The 25,020-nt window shown below is 36.4% G+C and overlaps 1 protein-coding gene across 1 annotated transcript in view; it reads right to left on the bottom strand.

Moving 5' to 3' along the window:
- The window catches only part of LOC149840998 (uncharacterized), a 144,957-nt gene that overhangs the window by 83,096 nt on the left and 36,841 nt on the right, over positions 1 to 25,020 (bottom strand). The window contains exon 2 of the mRNA XM_090004619.1: positions 19,109 to 19,414. Within this exon, the coding sequence (XP_089860745.1) occupies positions 19,109 to 19,397 (289 nt within the window). The 5' untranslated portion in view covers positions 19,398 to 19,414. The remainder of the gene's footprint in view (positions 1 to 19,108; positions 19,415 to 25,020) is intronic.

Here is a 25,020-nt window from a genome sequence, read left to right as displayed (position 1 = left end):
ACAACAGTCAAATAGAGCTTAAATATAAGCCAACAATCTAAACTGACAAAAAAAGAAGTGCACACAACTCACCCCAACAAACAAATCTGGTTTAATAAAGCCAACATGGATCCAGAAGCCAATCAACTATCAATCAGATTCAAGACAAGTGACAACACGTCACTCATAACCCTTGAGAATCTAGACCGATAGGATGACATGAGGTTCACACAAAACTCATTTCAACGGCTAACCCTAATCCAATAACAAGGGAAAAAAAATGAAATTTGTGATGGACAAAACAAATGCAATAAGAGGGCAATACATACTCATGAAAATCAAATTCTAAATAAGTGAGTTCATATATAGGAACCAATTTGAAAAAACAAATTTTGAAATCAAATCCAATAAAGGTAGATGAAACCTTAAAATGAATATAGTGCAATAATATGCACAACAAGATGTCAATTGACGCAATTATATGCATGGTCAATACAAGCACGTCTACTATGAGACAAAAAAGGCATACAACATTAAGAAGGGCCAAAACATATATAAAGATTCTCAAATAACCATATAGGAAACCATATTCACAAGTACAACTAATTATGGATACTCATAAAGAGATCAAAATTCATGTATATGCAATAATCTTAATAACTTAAAGCCACATCGTATACAAAGCTATGAAGAATCACATAAGATATGTATAAGAACACATTTAAGCATATATGCAAGTAATAGATTACTCTAATGCAAGATATATATAAAAAGTAACATATGAAATGTGGCATCATTATCTAAAAGGGATGATCACAAGGGCCACAAAAGGACCAACAATAACATAACTATTTTTAATCATTTTAAAAACATTCATAAAAGTGGATAACTCCATTAAGAAGAATCCATGCTCAATACCTTATGTATAAGGATCATATATCAATATAAAAAAACATTTATTTAAATTTCAAAAATAACAAAGTATCCATGATCAATAAGATCCTAACCACATTTTTTTTTAATATTTCATAAACTATTTTATGTTTCACATAATAATACATCAAAGCAAAATCACATAAAGCATACTTGTTATTGACACCAAACCATTTTAAAATAAATATTTTAAATTATTTTAAAGTATCTGACAATTTTCTAAAAAACAAACAAATTTCAATATAACAATAAGTACAAACATGATTTGACATTTATAAACATGAAGTGTTCGAATAAAGCATTTAAATGCCAACAACACAGGATTAAGAATATTAGATCATATACATACATATAAAACAAGTTCAAAAATCTAAGATTCAAACTAGATCTCATAAAAGTATACACATATATCATTTCAAAAGATCAAACAAATTTTATAAACCTTATTAAACATTTAATAAAAATAAATCTAACAATAAATTTGAAAAATATTTAAAGATTTTAATTTTTAACAAAAATAACCAATAACTTTTCAAATATAAGAAAAATGAATGATCTTTCATGCATAATGCATGAGATAGATAACTCAAGTAACACTAAAGATTTAAGATAAATACTGGGTCAAGATTTCCCTTGAATCCAAGTCACACAACGATCACGAAGCACGAACTTGAACCAAACAATCCCAAGACGCAAAAGGCAAAATGTCAAGAAAGCTTTCTTAGCTCTAATATTATGTAATGAAATATATAGAAATACAAAACAAGGGCCTCTAAGGGATTACAATATCATAAACACAAAGTGCACAGCACATACACAAACACTAAGTGCATTCAAGACAATAAAGAATTTACAAGTGGAATGCAAGAACATAAAAAATAAATATTTTATTGATCATGAATGCTTAAGAGAAGCATTAAAGAAAAAGAGGGGGTTCACCCTTATTTATACACAAGAGGTAGTCTAAAATAGAGATGTTGGATTGTTCCAACAGCTTTACTAACAAGTCAACTCTATGTTGACTAGTTCAAAAGGAACCTAACAACTCTATTTGGACTATTTGGTCAAAAATAGTCCCTATAAAAACAGAAAAAGACAAAAAGAACAAAATAAAATAAAAGTACTAATGTTCTCCTAATGGGCACATCCTATTACAAAGACTAAAATGACCAAAATACCCCAAATGGGTATTTACATATTACATCATTATAAATATATATGTATATATATGTGAATACATACAAAGCATTTATAGATATAAAAATATATATACATACAACTTAACATAAACTAGCCCAGACTAGGCGCAAGGGCAATTACGTTCATGAAAAGTGTGATTGCTGTTAAAATATATATGAATATGTATATATATAATTTGTATTGTATTAGTTTGCCCAACAAGGGCATTTTAGTCTTTTCACATGCAATTATAGTTGTTTATTAGAAACAACTATATTTTTCTTTTCTTTATTTTTCTTTTTTTTCTTTTTCTTTTTCTTTTTCTTTTTTTGTTTTTCATGCCATTGGGGGGCCCATTCCATAGAGTCGATGGGGCCCCAACAGTCATAAATATGATTGTTGGGAGCTCCCCAATGTCGTCTCTACGAAGGGAGCTCCCAATGGCCTCCCTTTTGTTTGTCGTATATAAATAGGGGAGTTGTTCCCCCTATTTTTCTTAATGCTTTTAAACATATTATTAATAAAATCCTATTCTTTTACTTGTTGGTGTTACCCTTTGTTGGCACTTTGTATTGTCCCACAGTGGACTTTTGCTTATGCACTTTTGTGCTTGTATTGTGTCGTTATAATTGTCCACTCTTGAACTTGTATGTGAACAATGTTCTTGTAATTCTACATACTTCATTACAATTGCTTGCAATGTAAATTGCACTCTTGTTGTCACATTACAACTTTGAATGTGTAGTAATAATAATTCTCAATGTCTTTAAGACGATTCCTCAGCCACATGAGTTCCATTATCGTAGTAGCCATTGCTAGATACTCAGCTTACGTGGATGATAAAGACATCTTTTGTTGCTTTTTGCATCTCCAAGAGATTAGAGAATTACATAGAAAAACACAGAAACTTGTTAAAATCCAATCATTAGGGTTTTCCCCCCAATCAACATTAATATATGCAAATAATTCTAAAGAAGAGGTTAAGGATAATAAATCCTTTTGGTTATGGAGTTCTCAATGTATCTGATAATCCTCAATACTGCACTCATGTGTAGAGTAGTTGGAGCGTGTTGAAATCGACACTAGTTGCATGAACTTCATGAGCAATATATGGCCTGGTAATGCACAAGAGATCGAACCAGTTGTCGATATGGAGTAGGATCATCAAGCAAAATTTCATCTTTAAGCCTCATTTTAGCATTGATAACTTCATGAATTTCAACTGTCTTCTTGTCAGTAATTCCTGACGACACAAATATCAGCAGGCAAGATTCATTTGAGAAAGGACATATCCTCTGAGAGAATAAGTCACCTCAATCCCTAAAAAATATCTCAAGAAAGCCATGTCAGACATATCAAAATTTTTCTTTAAAATAATTTTGATTTCACCAACACCTTTTTGTCATTTCCGATAATTATCATATCATCAACATATAGTAAGAGAAAAAAATTATTTTCACCTGCATTCCTTACAAAAAGAAGAGAGTGTCAGTATAATAAGACCGAAAACCAAATCAATCATAACAGTACTAAATCTATCATACCATGCTTTAAGTGCTTGTTTAAGTCCACAGAGTTTTTCTTAATTTTAAAGTTTTACCTCTTTTAATTACAAACCCCGAGAAAGGATCTATATAAACTTCTTCACAAAGATCACCATTGAGAAATGCATTTTTCACATCTAATTGATAAATTGGTCAATTTTTAATTGAAACTACAACTATTAGGGTTCTAACACTAGTCATTCTGGCAATAGGAGCAAAAGTCTCCTCATAATCAAAATCTCATATTGTTGGAAATATCCTTCAGCAACTAACTTGGCTTTATGTCTTTCTAAGGATACATCACATTTAGTTTTAACTGTATACACCCACCTACATCCTATAGATTTCTTTCTTAGTGGTAAATCTACTATTTCCCAAGTATTAGCTTTACAAAGAGCTTCTAATTTCATATTGATAGCTTCTACCCAATGTGGATAATTCTTGGCTTCATGATAATGTGCAGGCTCATCATAGGAATGTCGAGTTAGAAGACATGATTAATAATTGGGAGAAATGGATTCATACGATACAAACCTATTGGGTACACTTGAAACACTATCGAACCTTCTAAGGTTGGTATTTTTTGTAGTTGAGTTTTCATTGGAACATTCACCTAAAGTGATATCTTGAGAATATTTTTCATAAGCACTAGGTTGATCTCTTTTATCACGTCAGGTATAGACTTACAAGTTTTGAGAAGAACTAACATTATTATTATGATGTAACTCGATGATTCCATTGTCACTATTTTCATAAACATCATTATCATCTAAAGCATGCTCACTAACTTCACTATTATTTATCTCACAATCATCAAATTCACAAGACATATCGCTTGTCTTGGCAAAATATCAAACAAAAAAGTATAGTCATCATCTTTATTAATTACATTATCAAATCCATTTTCATTTTCTAAAAAGGTCACATCTTTAGAAACATAAAGTTTATTATTTTTAGGATCAAAAAATCTATAGCTCTTTTGATTTTCACCATACCCCATGAAAACACATTCAATGGCTTTTGGTGATACTTTTATCACTTTTGTGAGATAACAAAAAGCTTTTACAACCAAAGATACACAATCTTTTAAGATCGGGTTGTTAAATTGTAATTCATAAGACAATGTATTTTTCATATATATTTTATATATATAAAAGAAGATGCATATACATATATATATTTCATATATATGTACATGTATCCATCTACTTATATATATAAAATATATATTTCTTTCTTGTATTAGTTGTAGGGGTATTTTAGTCATTTTTACATTTTATGCATATTCATGTTTTTTAATATGATTGTAATTCCTCCTTTTTATTTTTTCTTATTTTTGTATTTTTTCATTTCTTATTTTTGTTCTTTTATGTAATATTTTTGTACACAGTCAGTGGCTGACTGTGTATAGTGTACAAGAGTCAGCCACTGACTGTTGTACACTGTTTAAAAAAGATAGACGTTGGGTTGATTCCCAACGTCTCTAATAAGAGCCGTTGGGAATAGCCCAACGACTCTTTAAGTGTGCTTATAAATAAGGGCTATGTGAGCCCATTGAATGTAAGTATTACAGTAAGGAGTTGTCTCCTTAAGCTTATAAACATTGTGCATTTATTGCACTTCTTTTGTGGTGTAAAGCTTATAAACACTGTGCATTTATTGCACTTCTTTTGTGGTGTAAAGCTTATAAACATTGTTCCTTTATTTTGTGTCTTGAGTATTTGAAGTATCAAGTTATTTGAAAACTTGATTGTTTGCAAGGATTCTTCACACAGGTGTCATTTTAAAAAGTGTTTCAAAAGGTGAAACATCTTTTAGTGAAGAAGATGGCATTAGGTTTATCAAATAAGTTGAGGTCAAAACAGCTTCGTCCCAAAACTTTTTGGGAATGCCTTTAGAAATAAGCAATGTTCTAGCGGTTTTTATAATGTGTTTATGTTTTCTGTCAGCTAAGCCATTTTGTTGGAGGTTCTTGAGCAAGATATTTGATGACAAATGTCATTTTGTTTCAAATATTGTTGAAAGTTATTTGACATATATTCACCTCCAGAATCGGATCTAAGAATAGATATATATCACTTTGACATTGATTTTTGATCATCATATGAATTTCTTTAAAGAATGAAAAAACATCATATTTAAGATTAAGAAAGTAAACACATGCATATCTAGAGAAATGATCAATAAAAACCACATAATATGAGTATCCTCATTTAGATATGACAGGAGAAGGTCCTCATGCATCCGAGTACACCAATTCAAATGGTCTTTTGGAACAAAATTTCTTAAAGAAAAGGAGATGGATTTCATTTTACCAAGAACACAATCTTTACAAATAATGTCTTTTCCATTCCAACTATTTTCAGTAAAAGGAAATAGATAAATCTTTGAAAAACTAGGAGGCCCAAGTCTTTTATGCCAATTTACAATATCCTTTTCTTGAGTATAATTACAAAATGATTTAGAAGGAATAGACAAAAAAACCATGTAGGTCTTGCCCAATCCACTTCTTGGACCGGAAATCCTGCACGGTACAACCTTTTGATGACAAAGATATTTCACAACCATGATCGAAGATTTGAGAAACTGAGAAGAGATTTAAGTTGAGTTTAGGAACAACCTTCATTTTTTGAACAAAAAATTTTTGAGGTGCTTTTGAATCCAAAGTTCTAATACTTTTAATTTGTAAAGAAGTTTCATCTACAGTAGAAACATAGTTTAAGTCTGAATTGGTGCATAAATCGAAAAGAGAATTCTCATGAGTCATATGAAAGGATGCTCCAGAATCAAGAATTCAAAAACACATACCTAGGGGAGAAGAAGTAATGATGACACCCGATGTAGATGTAGCCCTGAGAATTTGATTAAGTGCCCCTGTTAATTGAGATAGGATGTCTCAAAGATCTCCTCCATTCTTTGTTGTTTCTTTCTTCTTTGGAGCGGTTTCACCAACCGAAGCAACTTTACCTTTTAACTTAGGACAAACCGGTTTGATGTGACTAGGTTCATTACAATAATGACAAATAACTTTTCTTCCTCTATTATTAATGTTTTGTTTTCCAAAGTGTGGAGGTCTATACGCCCTAACATTGTTAATGGGACTATAAATGGCTAATACTCCATCTCATCTCGTCATCCCGAGATAAGTTTCTTCGTGGCATACCTCGGCTACAGCATCCTCTAGAGGAAGAGTTCTATGAAGGAGAGATGATCGAACTTGCTCATACTCGGAACGAAGACCATGAAGGAATTGGAAAAAATGTTCATTTTCCATTTGTTGTCTTCTAAGTTTCACATCTTCAATAGCAACTCATTTAGGTTCAAGAATCGCCAACTCATCCCACAGAGGAGATAAAACTCTAAAATAATCTCATACACTCATATCTCCTTGCTTGGTAGTTCTAATTTTTTTTCTTGTAAAAAATATTGCCTATCAAGGTCTTTTTTTGTATACACACCTTTCAAAAAAGACCATGCATCATTTGCTTTTTTAAATTTTACAATGTTGGCACATATTTTAATGTCAACATTATTCATGAAACATGCAAGAATTTTTGCATGGTTACTTTCTCAATCTTCTACTTTGATGCTATTTTGATACTCACGAATAGCCTTCGCCCGAGCATCTCCTACAAGGGCTTTTTCACATAACCCTCAAGCTTTGTGAGATAATGATATGGTTCTGGAATGGTGCCCATCACATATCCCCACAACTTCTTTCCTTTAAGATTGTTTTCCATGGCAGAAGCCCACATCATGTTATTTGTTTCATTAAGCTTAAAGGAAAGATATATCTTAGATTCATGCTCCATCTTAAGAAACAAGAGATTCAAGAGAAAAAGAGATACACTACTTGAGTTTCCACAAGATACAAACACTTTGAGAATTCTTCTTTCGCAACAAAAAGAAAGCTACCTCCAAAAGATCGAGAATTATTATAGCACTAATACCATGTAATGAAGTGTACAGGGCCACAAAAGAGAATGATCCAATGAGAACACACGGTCACCAAGCAAGAAAATAATGCACTATGGCACAAAACAAGCACATAAGTGCTAAATAGTCCCAAAAGAGATAACACACATAAAATATAATTTTCTTAATGAATAGCTTTATAGAGAAAAGTAGAGGAGAGAAGAAGAGAATAAGTGGAATGGAGTGGGGAAGTCCTCTCTCATTAAAGAATGAGAGAGAGTCAAATTAGTTTGACTAGCTCCCAACGACTAGAGTTCTAGTCGTTGGGAGCAAGTCAAACTAGCTTTGACTTGACTCCCATATATTATATATATTACAATATATCATTATATATTATTACAATATATACATGATATATATTAAACAATATATATATGTATACATATACATATATATATACTTATATTACATTAATTTTAACAAAAACTTGGTCTATCCAAGTGTCTCTAAGTTATATCTCTTTCCTTTCTTAGAGAAATTTTGTAATGAAAAGGAATTTACATGCGACGATTGTATTCTTGGAAAAATGCATTATCTTACTTTTCAACATAGCAACTTCATTTCTAAAAGACCTTTTGAGATTGTGCATTCGAACGTATGGGGACCAGAACCCGTCATATCTAAGGGAGGATATTCATACTATGTTGTTTTTATTGATGATTTCACTAGATGCACTTAGGTTTACTTTCTTAAGTTCAAATCCAATGATTTTTCTATTTCTATATAGGGATTCATCACTTTTAGTTTTTACTTTATAAACCCATCTACACCCAATAGCCTTTTTTCCAAAGGGAGGGTTACCATTTTCCAAGTGTGAGCTTTGTTGAGTGCCTCTAGTTCTAGTTTCTTTGCATCTACCAAATGTGAATATAAAATCATGTATATAAAAAAATTAACAACAACAATAGACATTGTAAAACATTGTTGAACATTGTAAAACAATTATATTACATAACATTAACCTGATCAAACAAATTAAGAATAAATTAACAATTGAATAAACAAACCATACAACTAACAATGTGAATGAACAATACACAAAAAATAAAATCATGTATATAAAAAAATTAACAACAACAATAGACATAATACAAACAATAGACGAATAATGTGTTCTTCTTCTTCTCAACAATAGACATAATACAAGCAATAGACAAATAATATGTCTTCTTCTTCTTCTCAACAATAGACATAATACAAGCAATAGACAAATAAATGTCTTTTCTTTCTTTCTTTCTTTCTTTCTTTCTTTCTTTCTTTCTTCTTCTTCTTCTTCTTCTTCTTCTTCTTCTTCTCCTCCTCCTCCTCCTCAAGAAGAAAACAAATGGTGTCTTCAAAACAAAAACAAAAATCTTCAAAAAAAAAACTTCAAAGCCTAGGTGGTGACATCCTAAGCGGCAATATAGTGCCCCACCACCCAGACCTGGTCACCCAGGTGATGGGGTTGCGCCTAGGTCGCCTAGGCCGCTTTTGATAACTAAGGTCTGACCTTAGATTTTGAAGCTATTTTTTAGGAATTGAAATTGCATATTCTCCTAGAGGATATGTTCTTTCTCAAATAAAGCTTGCATCAGATATTATTGTCAAGTTTGGATTAACTAATGAAAAGAATGTGGAGACTCCAAAAGTAATCAATGCTAAGAAGAGAGTCAATGATGGAACTCCTTTAGAAAATCTCACAACTTATCGTCAATTGATTAAATATCTAACATATTTGTCTATTACCAGGTCAGATATTGCTCATGTCGTTCACAATGCAAGTCAATTTCAAAATGCACTGACTACTATTCACAAGGCTTATGTCATGTGAATCATGAAATATCCGAAGGAAACAATAACAAAAGGACTATTCTTATCTTCTTCTTCATCTCCAACTTTAATTGTTTATACTGACTCTTATTGGGATGGTAACCCCAATGTTCTTATTTCTACCACAGGTTATTGTGTTTTTTTTGGAGAATCATTAATTTCTTAGAGATGTAAGAAACAACAAAATGTATCATTGTCTTCCACGGAAGCCCAGCATAGGGCGATGACCACAACTACAACTGAACTTGTCTGGTTAAAAAGTCTGCTCAAAGATATGGGAGTCATTATCTTTATTCCTTTGAAGTTGTATTGCGACAACAAAAGTGCAATCTACATTGTTGTTGGCACCATTCAAGGTGAGAAGAAGAAAAAGAAGTTTTCTTTATTTATTTACTTTTTATTAATTTCTTTACAAGAACTTTTCTCTATTTATTTACTTTTTGTTAGTTTCTTTACTTTTATATATTATATTTATTAGAAGAACAAGATATACTTTTTATTAGTTTCTTTCTTTATTTATTTACTTTTTATTAGTTTCTTTATTTATTTACTTTTATTAGTTTCTTTACTTTTATATGTTATATTTCTTAGTAGAAGAAGAAGAAGATATACTTTTTATTAGTTTCTTTATTTATTTATTTACTTTTTATTAGTTTTTTTATTTATTTACTTTTTATTAGTTTCTTTACTTTTATATATTATATTTATTAGTTTCTTTTAGTTTCTTTACTTTTATATGTTATATTTATTATTTTCTTTATTTATTTACTTTTTATTAGTTTCTTTACCTTTTATATGTTAATCTCATATGTTTTAACTTCTATTTTCTTAGTTACTTTTATATGTTATATTTATTAGTTTCTTTATTTATTTACTTTTTATAGGTTAATCTCATATTTTTTAGTACTTATTTGAGCTTTTCTATTGCTTATTGGTTGTTGCTTTATAGGACATTATATTTTTCAATTATATAATTAGTTTTCTAGTTATGTAATCAGTTTCTTAGTTACTTTTATATGTTAATCTCATATTTTTTAGTACTTATTTAAGATTTTCTATTTCTTATTGGTTGTTACTTCATCAATAAAGCATTTCTTTATTTATTTGTATTTTTAGATATTCTTTTATAATTTTTTTAAAGTTTTCAAAAAAAATTGAGGCTTACGCTTTACGCCTCGCCTCAGTTTTTTGTGGAGCGCTTTGGTTTCACAACACTGCTTTAGTGTATCAGCTTGCAGATTTTTTTACCAAAGCTTTGCCATCCCCTTAGTTCTCCTTTCTCATAAGCAAACTTTCAGTGATCTCACCGTCACTTTGAAGGAGGGTGTTAAAATATATGGTTATCATATATATATATATATATATATATATATATATATATATATATATATATACTTATGTCTTTTGTAATGCCCACTAGGGGCAATTTAGTCTTTTTGTTTCTATGTAAATAGACATGTCCACTAGGGATATTTTTAGATTTCTTTATTTTTTGTTCCTTTTCTTTCCTTATTTGACCAAGGGCAAAAGAGTCCAATCCCTTGGAGTCATTGAGGAGCTCCCAACGACTCTATGGGAGCTCTCCTTGGTCCCTATAGTTGTATAAATAGGGGTCAAAGACCCCCTTCATTCTTAATGCTTTTCAAAGCATTTTCAATATATCATTTTTTATATTTTTAGTTCTCTCTTCTCACATTGTGTGTGTTTGGTGATTAGCCCTTTGTGGCTTATTGTATTTTGCCCATTAGTGGCTTCTTGTTTATGTTTGTGCCTTCTTTGTAGTCACTTTGTGACATTGTTCTTGTCACTAGTGTTTAATTATAGTGGGTTGTCACTTCGTATGAGAAAAGGTTGCAGATCAGACCTTTAAGATCATTCATGTTAATACTCAAAGACAACTTGCAGATGTTCTCACAAAGGCAGTGTGAAAGACAAGACATGTTGATTTGATCAACAAGTTGGGAATGATTGACATATTCACCCCCAATTTGAGGGGGAGTGTTGAAGAGAGGTTTATGTCCATAGTCATGGAATATAATAGCAGCTCAGTTTCCATTGTATACATGCTTTTATGGTGTTTTGAAATCTTGTAAGGGCATTTTTGTCCTAACCTGAAAAATACTTGATAAAAAAGAGACGGGGAAGAAAGGAGATGCTCTCTAACTTTGTCTTTCCTCTCTCTGTTAAAATATGGTATGCGTATGGATCCAGATCCATACGCACGTTATGTTTTAACTTTTAACACATGCTCAATGCCATTTCATTAATGGCATTTCTGTAATTTTTCCAGCTATTGTATTTTTACCTATTTATAAAGTTTAGGGCTGGAAGGTTGGGTTAACGTGCGCCGCCCCCAGCCATTGTGAATCTTCCTCTTCTCTCTCTCTCTTTTCTTAGTTTCTGCAGTGAAGGCTGAACCCCACACAGAATCTTTTATGGTATCAAAGCCAGGTTGCGGAACCCTACCAGACGTGTGTTCAGCGAGATCTGAAGATTTCTGAAGGAACAATTTTTGATACACCTCTTCGTCCATTCTTCCTCCTTCATGGTAACTTCTGCACTCGTTTTTTTTTTCTTCTGATTCTTGTTCATTCCTCTTCTTCACAGTACTGCAATCATCACCATCTGTCTCTCTTCTTCAGCATCAACGTCTGTAGCATCATTAACATCTGCAGTTTTCACATTTAACGCCCCTCTTCGACATCAACGACTGTGGTTTTCCTCTCTTTGACTGCAGTTTCCTCTCTTTGATTACAGTCTCTTTGATTGCAATCCCTTTGATTCGTGTTTTCCCTCTTTGATTGCAGTCTCCTTTTGATTGCAATCAAATCTACTGCAGTTATTGAGTATTTTTTTTTTATTTATTTCCTCTTTGATTACAGAAGTTTCCTTTTCTATTACTGTTTAATGTTTTCTGTGTGACGCCTATAGGCAGATTATAACAGTCTACAATCTCGACCCTAAAAAAAAAGGTTTACGTCTATTAATATCACGGGTGCATCCCTTATTAAAGTTCTATTGATTGATTAAGTGATCTTCAATTTTCTTCTCTTTCTCTTCATTCGTCTTGTTTGTTTATTCGTTGTTCCATTGATATGGATTACTCTTCGTCATCTACCTTGTCCTCCGGTCCCTCTGCAAATTTCTTGAGTCAGCTTGTTACAGAAAAACTTACTCTAATTTTTTGACCTTGAAGAGACAAATACTTCCTTTTATACGGAGTCAGGATCTCGATGAACATCTGGATGGTTTGGTTCCTATACCACCACGGTTTATTTTGCAGGAAACCACCAATGAGAAGGGTGACACAATTATTATTTCCTTTAAGAATCCAGAGTATACAACCTGGAGGAAGCGGGATCAGTCTTTGGTTGCTTATATTACGTCAACACTATCTCAAGAAGTGTTGGTTACTCTTTCAGATGATTGCACTGCGGCGGATCTGTGGAGTAAGTTGTCTCAGACATACTCTCAAATATCAGAAGCTCGAGTTATGTACTTAAAAAATGAATTTCAAAGTTTGAAGAAAGGCTCCATGCCAGTCATGGAATACATAGGCCGCTTGAAGAGTATTACTGATCAATTGGCGGTTATTGGAAGTTCTATTTCAGATAAAGATAAAGTTCAACAACTCCTCAATGGATTGGGCCCTGATTTTGACATGTTTACCACAGCTTTGTCATGCCTTCCTCACTTGCCTACTTTTGACGATCTTCAAGCGAAACTTCTCCAGCATGAGATGATTATGAAACAAAGAGTAGAAGGAAATGAATCAGTTCGTTCTCATTCAGTTTTGGCCATGGACACTTCTGTCGGTTTTGGACGAGGAAATGGAGGGCATCAAGGAGGCAGAGGCCGCAGACGTTTTGGGCAGGGAGGTCGTGGTATCTTGCCTACACCTAATATTTTCGGTGTTTTTAATACAGGGAATCAGAGGAGAGTGCCCACTTGTTTCTTATGTAACAAAAGAGGACATGTGAAAGCTGATTGTTGGTTTAATCTACAAAATAGAGGAAAAATAAACAAAATTGAAAATAAGTCAGCTACTACTGTGGACATGAAAGCGCCATCTACAGATATGCAACAACTTTTGTTATCAGCATTGTCATAGATGACGATCAAGCAAAATGAACAAGGCGAGTGGTATGTTGATTCCGGCGCTGCCACTCATGTTACGGGTAATGTCGGTAAGTTATCTCACTTATTGCCTTATTCTGAAAAAGGTAGTATAGTTACGGGAGATGGAACTTGTCACTCCATTAGTCATATTGGCAGTGCACATATCCCTATGTCAGAGTCCTCACTTTACTTGTCTAATGTTCTCCTTGCTCCTAATATTAAAAAGAACATTGTTTCTGTAGCTAAACTTGTTGACAATATGAATTCTTCCGTCGAATTTACTCCCTCTTCTGTTTATGTTAAGGATCTACGAACGAAGGAGACGTTCGCTAAGGGGGAGCGACAAGGAAACATGTACGTCTTCAAGGAGATTCCCTCAATGTCTTCACCTTCAGCCCCAGTCCTCCAGTTGAAGTCATCCAAGCATTCTTCAGTGTCTTCGCCTTCAGAGTCTTTGTTTTTCTCTTCGTTGGAAGTTTTTAATTCATCTCATTGTAATAAGCCAGATATTTGGCAGAGTCGTTTTTAATTCATCTCTTCGTTGGAAGTTTTCTCTTCTTCCAGAGTCTAGTTTATGTTCATTTTTAGATAATAATAAATGTTCCTCATGCGAACTCTGCAAAAGCCATGTTCTTCCGTTTCATATTATTAATAAAAGGGCTTCAAAGCCATTTGAGATTATTTGTTCCGATGTTTGGGGACCCGCACCTATTCCTTCTCTTTCCGGTAGTCGTTACTATGTTATCTTTATTGATTCTTATTCCCGTTATACTTGGATATATTTCTTAAAACATAAGCATGAAGTTTTTCAAGTATTTCGGGAATTTCATTCGATGGTCAAAACAAAGTTTTCCTGTGATATTGTGCATTTACAATGTGATGGTGGGGGCGAGTATTCATCAAACGAGTTTATTGCCTTTCTTCGGGATAAAGGAATAAGTCGACAGGTTTCTTGCCCTCATACCCCTCAACAAAATGGGGTTGCGGAAAGGAAACTCAGGCATATTGTCGAGAGTGCGATGAGCATGTTACATGATAGCAATGTGCCCGTTAGTCTCTGGACAGAAGTTTTTCATACATTTGTTCATGTCATAAATCGTCTTCCTATGGCACTTCTGGATGAGCACTCTTCATATTATACTTTATTTGGGAAACATCCCTCTTATGATGAGTTGCATGTTTTTTGTTGTGTATGTTATGTACATATTGATTCATCTCTGCAAAATAAGTTTCAGGACAAGGCCGTTAAGTGCAGATTCGTTGGGTATGCGGATGAATACAAAGGCTATCGATGCTATGATCCTACTACAAAACGTATTAGGACCTCTAATAATGTTGTTTATGATGAACAAAATTTTTAGGTAAATGACTCTGAAGCGTTGCCATCTCGAGAAGTAGAGGTATATGATCCATGGATGAGCGCAGATCTTGTTGCTAATACAGAAGAAACATGTCAGGCGAATTGTACTTCCTTTGGCTTGAGCAGGGGGTCGGATGACTCACAGATGCGTGTTGAACCATCTCCAGTAAAACCAACCCCAGTAGAACGCTTCTCTGGACAGATATACACTAGACGGGACAAAAATATAAAGCAGAGGAATGTGGAAAGCATCGCTAATGATCCGGCTCAAAGGCCGTCATGCATTAGGCATCCTATTCAACGATGGGTGAGTTATGAGACCTTTTCTCTTTATTTCCAATTGTTTATGTCTCAGCTCACAAAACAGGATGAACCCACTTGCTTTAATCAAGCTCTTCAATCTCGTCATTGGACTGAAGCTATGAATGAAGAAATGAAAGCACTTCATGAGGGTCAGACTTGGGAAATAGTACCTCGGCTAGAAGGAAAGAATGTAGTTGGCTCAAAATGGGTTTATAAAACAAAGTATAAGCCTGAAGGAAGTATTGACAGATATAAAACGCGACTTGTTGCTCGGGGATTCACACAACAATATGGTGAAGATTACGATGAAACTTTTAGTCCAGTAGTCAAAATGGGTACAATTCGTGTCATTATATCCCTAGCAGTCGACCGAGGATGGAGGCTTAGCCAGATGGATGTTAAAAATGCATTCTTGCATGGAACTTTAAAGGAAGAAGTGTATATGGAGCAACCTCCTGATTATGCTGAAAAGGATCCTACTGCTTGGGTGTGCAAACTAAGGAAATCTCTGTATGGGTTGAAACAGGCGTCCCGTTCTTGGTTTGAAAGTTTCTCTATGCAAATTCAAAGCTATGGTTTTAGAAGATGCTCTCTGGACCACTCGCTCTTTATTTACCAAAAGACAGGCATCGTTATACTTCTTCTTATATATGTTGATGACATTGTGATCACTGGGAGCTCAGATAATCATGTGCAAGACGTGAAGCAGTTTTTAATAAAAACTTTCAAGATGAAAGATTTAGGGGAGTTGAGGTCCTTCCTTGGTGTGGAAGTTGACAGGCAACAAGACACATTGACACTCATGCAACAAAAATACACTTTTGATCTTCTAGAAAGAGCCGGGATGACGAATTGCAAACCAGTCAGCACTCCGAGTGTATTACATCAAAGGCTGAGCTCTGAAGATGGCCATCTTTGTGTCAACCCAACCACGTATAGAAGCCTTGTGGGGATGCTGCAGTACTTGACTTTTACCAGACCTGATATAGTTTATGTTGTCAATCAGGTATCCCAGTTTATGCATGCTCCAACGGAAGGTCATATGGAAGCTGTGAAGCGCATTTTACGATATTTAAAAGGAACTATAGGAGATGGACTTGTTTATCGCAAGAACGATAACCTGCATAGAGGGCATGAACTCATCACTTATACAGACGCAGATTGGGCAGGGGATCCAGATGAGAGACGATATGTCTCTGGATATTGTGTATATATTGGACACAATTTAGTGTCCTGGAGCAGCAGAAAACAAAAGGCAGTGGCACGGTCAAGTAGAGAGGCTGAATACAGGTCGATGGTTGCAGGCATGGCAGACGCTACATGGATTAGACACTTATTGAGTGATCTTGGAGAGACAATTATTCCATCATTTCTTCTATGTGACAATCAAAGCGCAATAAACATTGCATGTAATCCTATTCAGCATAGCAGAACGAAGCACATTGAGATTGATCAACATTTTATACGGCAGAAAGTCGAGATGAAAGAGATAGAACTGCGTCATGTTCGAACAGAAGATCATGTGGCAGACTTGTTTACCAAGGGGTTAACAGGACATCAATTTTGGTATTTGAAGAGCAAGTTGTACATGCTCCAAGACCACGTACAACTTGAGGGAGGGTGTTAAAATATGGTATGCGTATGGATCTGGAACCAGATCCATACGCACGTTATGTTTTAACTTTTAACACATGCTTAATGCCATTTCATTAAAATGACATTTCTGTAATTTTTCCAGCTATTGTATTTTTACCTATTTATAAAGTTTAGGGCTGGGAGGTTGGGTTAACGTGCGCCGCCCCCAGCCATTGTGAATCTTCCTCTTCTCTCTCTCTCTTTTCTTAGTTTCTGCAGTGAAGGTTGAACCCCACACAGAATCTTTTACTCTCACCCTCTTTTCCCTCTCATTTCCTCTCTATCTTCTTCTTTTTTCTCCACTTCCTGTGTATTTGCAGGCATCAAGGGAAGAACAGGCTGAATAAAGATCACTGAGTTATTCATTCATTTCTTCCAATTCTTGTTTGTTTAGCGTAAGTGTGTGAACAAACTCAAGATCATTGAGTTATTCATTCATTTCTTCCACTTCTTGTTTGTTTAGTGTAAGTAGGTGACATAGGGTTTCATGTTTTTCTTTTGGCAAACCCCTAAAAGCCTAACGCCTCACGTCAAAGTGAGTGAATCAGTGAGACATTTTGTTGACAACTTGGACTTCATGCACTCCATGAAGTGACATTTTGATTCATACAATGGTGATATTGTGAACAAGCACGGTTTTATTTCCTTGGTTTTTTCAGACTATATATAAAAATAGCTATTGTTCTTGTGTCATACTTCTGTTTACCTATTTGCTCACTTCTAAGGTGATTTCTTATCACCTGTAGATGTGCCAGTTCTGCTGATCAATTAGAAATTCCCTTCAAAAAAATAAGACAAAAATAGTACCCTCAAGAGATATTTGGATTCATTAATGGTGGTGATCTGAACAAGAATGGTTTTGTTTCACTGGTTTATCACCAGGATTACTCTGATCATTAGACTGAACTTTAATGGAAATGTACGCGAAAGAGCTTAATAAATTAATGGGAAAAAATTGACGTTCTATAATTGCTAGAGTTACTATTCATTTTTTTTAATTAATTGATTTAACTTAAACTTTACCTGTTCTATCTTCCTTTTCCACCTATGGGCTTTCTTGTTCTTATCATAGCCACAAATATTGCCAATGTTTTGAAAATATCACAATATTTATGAGAAAAATACCCTAGCAATATAAACAAGAAAATAATGTGATATTTTCAAAATATCAGCTATAATTCAGATATCATGATAATATCACACTATTTAAAAAAAATTATATTCTTAAAATGTAAATTTTCCCCTCTTTTTTTAACAAAAACCTATTATTCCTTATCCTTTTTAATTTTTCTTCATACTTTTATAATTTTCAAAGCATCGGTGATTCTCCGGAGAAAACCCACTTTTGGGAGAAAAAAATTCACGAAATTTTTTCAAGAATGATATTTGTGGCCATGGCTCTCTCTCTCTCTCTCTCTCTCTCTCTCTCTCTCTCTCTCTCTCTCTCTCTCTCTTACCTATTTTTAACATTTTGCCTTTCATCCCTTTTGCCAATAATTGCTGCTGTTTTCATTATAAACTGAATCCTTTTGTTCTAAAAAACAAGGGTATTCCCTCTCTCTTGATACACATACACATACACATATTTTATACATATATGTAGATATCCACAATTATTATGACTTTTTATCTCTTATCCTTGAATAATAACTTCCATTTGCATACGTTTAATTTTATACAAATGTTTATCTTTCAATTTCTTAAAATTCTCTAAAAACTTGCAATCCATGTATAGCTCCTTTAAACCGATATTTTTCTCTGTAGCTCCAGGAACCTTGGATATAATGTGCTGGTGCTGTGGACCAAACTGAGAGAGAGAGAGAGACAGAGCACCAGTACATTATATCCAAGGTTCCCGGAGCTACAGAGTTTGCTAAATGTTCTTGTTAAGTCATGCATTTTAGTGGCAGCACCAGCACATTATATCCAAGATTCCTGGATCTACAGAGTTTACTAAATGTTATTGTTACGCCATGCAATTTAGTGGCCTAGATTACAGCGATGGCAAAGTAGGACAACGGTGTGGGCAATATCCATAGTGTACTCTGCTGAAAATAACTTATGAATATGGGTAGAGGAATGAAAATGGAGTGCCCTTAGCAACCTCGTTGTCAAGCTCACCAATTGAAACAGTGTGATTCTAGGTATTCTCTTCCATTAAAAATAAGTTAACATGACGAAGGAACAATAGGGAGAGGAAGAGGAAACAGAAAAGAGTTGAGCATGTCCATGAATGAAATCAAACATAAAAAGGTGGGGTTAAAGGAAATACTGCATGGAACAATTATCCATCCTTCTTCTTCAGAAACGTTTAGGTGATCTTTCATCGAGTTGCTGGTGTTTGAACCTCGGTCACTTTCAACATCCCTACTTACAGCTCCAAATATGTCAAGATCTCGAGGACCATCCACACTTACAGATTGCTCGGACAATGGTTCTTCAGCAATGAGGCCTTCCAAAGTACTAGCTGACTTGGAAACAGTATGCCTCCCTTTGGTCAGTTCTGGAATGCCAGAAGGTTCTGATGGTACAGGCTGAGAGCTCCGCAGCAAAAAGTTCATGACGTTTGCTGCAGTACCTGTATGCAAAGGACATTGCTTTAACATTGTTGTGTAATACGTCTCCAATTCAGCAGTCAAATATACACAGTGGGTTGCCCTGTGGCAGAGGGACTGAAGCAATGTAATCCGTAATAACACAAAAGACCATGCTGTAAAAATGCAGAAATATAAAAGAAGCCGGAGCAGAAAGATCAACCTACTCAAAATCCATTAGAAGTACAGTACAAAAAGGTGCAATACAAGTCTGGAAGAAAAAGACAACAGATTATTGCCTTCCTCAAACACACTCACACAGGGGAGACAAATGCATGCAAGAGAGAGGGAGAGAGAGAGAGAGATGCCTATCATTTTCAAGCACATGCAACATGGCTTGTAGGTATGCTCTCAGACAGGACACGTGGCACAATCTCTAACTGAACTGGAGAATAAAATTGAAAAGCTGTCAGGTCCTCATCCTATGATGGCATAGCCTTAACTATCAAACGACAGCCAATTTAACTATTGATATAGTAGAAAAATACCAAGATTGCAGTTCTTAATGCCAAAGTATAAGGCACCAATGGATAGAATAACATAAGATGTAAACAACATAAGACGAAAGCAATGAACAATCAAGCATGTTGACAAAGAGTCAAACTTAGCATGTGTAGACCAATACACTATGAAAACTACTCAATTTTGAATTACCTAAGCTTTTGTCATGTCCATGGTTTCAAGAGGCATAAAGCCAGAGTCATGACAGTTTGGCCTTATGAAGCAAGTTAGCAAGCCTCTAGCCACTCTGAGGTGCAAGACATACCATTTTCTTTAAATGCATGGTTGAAATACACAGTGAGAAAGTATGCCTCCCCTAGAGGAATATGTCACATGCTTTGAGACAATTTTGTTCAAACTAGAATCCTACTATAAAATCGAAAAAAATGGACCCGGGTCGGATCCAGATTTGGACCCAACTCAGATCCAAAAGGAGTCAGGCAGTCGGGCACCGCCTCACCGCCCACCGCCTGTGTGTTTTAAAGATAAAACACGTAGGGGGAGGGACAGCCGGCGAGCTCCTCCCCCACGCGTCGACCACCGCCCTCCACCTGGCAGCGATCGCCGCTCCCCCTCTCTATTTTTCCAGCAGCATCGCCGGCCAACCCCTCTCATTCCCCGTTCTCTCTCACCCTTCCCGAGTTCTCTCTCTCGGGCTCTCTCTGCTGTCGGCGAACACCACCCTCGGCGACCTCGACTCGCCGGAGCCCCCTGGTTCGAGCTTTAACCCCCGAAACCTCGCCCCTTTTCCGCTGCCTTGCTTCTCGACGACCATCACCCGACGCCGGCAACTCCCCTCAGGAAACTCTTTAACCCTCTCTCTCTCTCTCTCTCCCGCTCTCACTGTGCTCGCTCTCCTCCCTTCTCGTTTGACCTCCGAGCACCCGACCTGACCGACCCCTCTTTTCCGTCTCTCTCTTCCCGACACCGACGACACCCTACCGACATCCACCTTGCCTCGCCGAAGGCTACCTGACGCTGGTGATTTCCCCCTCAGGTAGCTCCTTCCCCCTGCGCATGTTGTCTTCTCCTTCGTCTTCCTCGACTTTTTCTTCTTCATCTTCGTTCTTCCTTGTTCCTTCTTCTATCAGGGAGGGGCCGAGCCCCCTCCCTGTCTCTCTCTCTCTCTCTCTCTCTTTGATGGGGGTACGAGGGAGGGGCTCAGCCCCCTCCCTGTCTCCCTATTGCGGCAGGGGAGGGCAAAGCCCTCCCTGCTCCCCTCACTCTCTCTCTCTTGTTGGTTCGGCAGGGTAGGGGCCGAGCCCCCCTCCCTGCGTCCTGTGATTTTAGGGGAGGGGCTGAACTCCCTCCCTGTTCCTGTTGATTTTAGGGGAGGTGTTGAGCCCCTCCCTGCTTCCCTATTTTTGGCAGGGGAGGGGTCGAGCCCCTCCCTGCCTCCGTTTGTTCCTGATTTCCCTTCCGGTAGGGGCAAAGCCCCTGCCGCTCGTCTTTCAGCAGGACGGCGCCCCTGCCACCTCGATCTCGACAGTCAGGGAGTAGAACTCCCTGCCCTTGCCGCCTTCTGTCCGGCAGGGGCTATGCCCCTGCCTCAAATGCTTCTGTTGGCAGGGAGCTGGGCTCCCTGCCCTTGCCTTTCCTGTCTGGCAGGGTAACCCCTGCCTCTGCTGCTCAGGCAGGCAGGAAGCAGGGTTCCCTGCCTCTACCTGTTCTTGTCACGCAGGGAGCAGAGCTCCCTGCCTCTGCCTCTTCCGGGCAGGCAGGGGGCATCCCCCTACCTCTGCGGTTTTGGCTGGAGGCGTGCAGGCCTCCTTTCTTTTTCTTCTCTCCAAAATAAGTTTACTAACATTTTTACGCTTACAGGTTGCATGACGAAGCCGCTCGCACCCCGTGGCTAAGCCCATTCTTGCCTACGCTACAGGCGTACCCGGACTCGCAACCCCTCAAGGTAGGGGCAAGTTGCGCAAAAAGGCTAGAAATGAACAAAGACTAGAATGCGTAAATATATAAAAATTGAAAGATTATTTACTTTACGTATTTCCTTATGTATCTACTTTTCAGTACTTATTCGGTATTGGTACGTGATGAACCCGTTGTGCTCTTAAACTTCTGCCTTTACGTTTTATTGTATGCTATTGTTATCACACTCGGAGTGAGGGCTTGCCTCAAGTGACCCTGCTATTGCAGGCCTCGCAAGGTGTGCAGGTGCGCATATCGATTTTCGCTCTTTACGAAAGACGAGAAATCGAGTACTGGCACTTCAGTCTCGAAAAAGGGATTTCCTCTATGCGAAATCCCGTCTTTTCGAGTTGGCTAATCTAGTCTTTTCCTGTGCACTGCTAGATGTAGTTAGCTTTACCCCAAGTCGAGACACTTGGGAGGTACATGGGGATCCACAAAGATCCTAAGCATTGTATGATTCTGTTGTACACTCTGAGCACATAATAAATGACTTTGTCAGATGATGTGTTGGGTTATCCTTTGAGATACCCATGCCTACCATCGTAGCCGTGTCTTTTGAGAAGGACAAAATGTTGCATTACTATGGGTAGTATGAGAGGTCGATGAAACCTCGAAACGTGCAATGAGCATATTTGTTGGAACTACATAAAATGTGATGATGCACCTTCACAGGCAAGATGCTCGTATGGGTCTAATGGACCAGAACTTGTAGAACGAGGCGACGGTTAAGGAACCCCCATCATGCTCGTTCGACACAGTTCGTCAAAAGAGAGGACGGATGATACAAAACTCTGATAGACAGGTCATTAATGGCAGTTACAGGCAAAAGACTCGGCTTCCCCAGTCATCGGAGTTAGGGAAAATAGGATACAAAAGGTACCTTACAGTTGGATGCATCCATAGGCCACTCATATGCCTTTGGGGATTTACTCTCTTGGTCACAGGTCGTCCCCTTAGGAGCGGATTCAGTCAGTCACCTGGGGTAACATAAAACACATAGCATAATAAACCCCAAGATGGTCTCGGTTGTTTCTACGTTTCGTGTCATGTGCGTACCCACATGGCCAGCTAATGATCAGAACTAAAAAGTAACATGCTCACACTACAGTTGAATGTGTACTATAGTTAGTTGTTTTGGACAAGAATAATGCGACGTTTTGCCCTTTTGCGTTTCTGTCAGGGCAAACCGGGCAAAGTGCCCGACCCATTTCCTCCCAAATAGAAAATTGATATGGTTGGACAGTATCAAGCCCTAGAACTGGTACCTTTCTATCGTTTCACAATCAAAAGGCTCCACAAAATGGTCCTATGTTCTAGTTATTGTTGAAAAGGAATAGAAAAAAAATTGTAATACTTCCTTTGGAATTTAACCATTTCAAGGTCATGAAAATGCAGTGAAAAGGAAAATTTGTCTTTTTTATGTGTCTGCGTGTGTATGTGGGAAAAAATTGTCTTCCACTTGAAAAACATGAAAAATCACATAATTTTCATAAAATAAAGGCTCTCGGCTTACATGCTAGAAGTTTTTCCTCCACCTAATGGCTTGGGATCAACTCCAACAAGAAGTTTGGCTCATTCAAACTGCCTTTAGGGTATTTCTCATCATACACCCTTTTGAACTCTGATTGGAAAAATTGAGCTCTTGACGTTGCAAGGCACCACCAAGGCTTGGAAAATACACAAAATATTGACACGTTAGATAAATCTATTTAAAAAAATAAAATAAACTTAAAATTGAATAAATAAAGTAAAGAAGAAAGCTTACTAGCCATTTGGTCTGGCAAGCCATATAAAATCTGACATAGTCTTTTCAGGTTTAAGGTTTGAAAGGGCTAAGTTCAGCAGGGTGGACGTAAGGAAGCTGGGATCAAGACAAGAGAGTAAGGGTACTTACGGTTATAAGGAAATGAGTTCCTTCAAAGATATTCACCAAGTCACCAACAATGGACACTCAAAAGAGTTCCACCAAAGTACCAAAATGAACACTCAAAGAACCACAAAAGGGTTCACTCACAAACACTCACTAAATGGGTTCAAGAACAAGAACTAGCGAAAAAATAGTAATTTTATTCATCATAACACATGCTTAAACCATACATGGAGTGTGGGCTTTGCCCCATATTGATACATACAGAAGAAGATTCATAGAGAGTCGTTGGAGTCCCAATGGCTCTAAATTTGCAACGACTTTATTGTTTTGACTAGTCAAAATGTTAACTAGTTCAATAACAATTAAAAAATAAAATTCTAATCCTAGTTACATTCTATATGACTATATATACATTTATTTTTAACATTCTCCCTTAAACTTATGGTTGGATAACCGAAAGTTTGGCCAAGAGAAACTGAAATCTAGGAGCAACGAGAGGTTTAGTGAAGAAGTCCGCCAATTGATATTCTGAAGTAACATAGGGAAGATCGATAGTATCGTGTATGAATTCTTCACGTACATAGTGACAGTCCATCTCAATATGTTTGGTTTATTTATGGAAGGTCCGGTTGCTGGCAATGTAGATGAAACTTTTATTGTCACAACACAATCGTGATGCTCCTTTACTCTGAACTCTCATGTCAGTCAACAATCTCCTTATTCAGAGGACCTCCATAGTGGTTATAGCCTATGTCACACAGACTCTTCTAACATGGCACCACACCCACGTCGCACCCGCACCCGGGCGGGTGCGACACTTGGACACAACTTCCTTTGTGTTAGGTGAAGTCAACCACACTGAGGTTCATTTCTATCCAAAAGTAGATTCAGTTAATATGTTCCAAAAGAGGTCCATTTCTATCCAAAATAAATGTATATATGTATAAATATATATACCAAGCCTTTGGAGCTTGTTTAAGGCCATAGAAGGCCTTATCTAACCGATGAGCTTTTTCTTTAGGAATAATTATTCTAAGCGGTGCCTCTATATATACTTCTTCAACTAATTTTTCATTTAGAAACACATTCTTAACATCTATTTGATATATAGGCCATTTCTTTACAGAACCAAGAGCTACTACAATTTTAACTAGGGCAAAAGTTTTCTCATAATCTATTCCTTACTATTGAGAGTATCCCTTAGCACCTAACCTAACTTTGTATCTTTCAAGAGTTCCATCACTTTTGGTTTTTATATTATATACCCATCGACAACAAATGAGTTTCTTTCCTAGGAGA

Source organism: Nuphar pumila, chromosome 4 (genome assembly GCF_984573655.1).
Source record: "Nuphar pumila chromosome 4, dmNupPumi1.hap1.1, whole genome shotgun sequence".
NCBI lineage: Eukaryota > Viridiplantae > Streptophyta > Magnoliopsida > Nymphaeales > Nymphaeaceae > Nuphar > Nuphar pumila.
The sequence above is the reverse complement of the archived record's forward strand: the minus strand, read 5'-3'. Positions and strand labels throughout refer to the sequence as shown.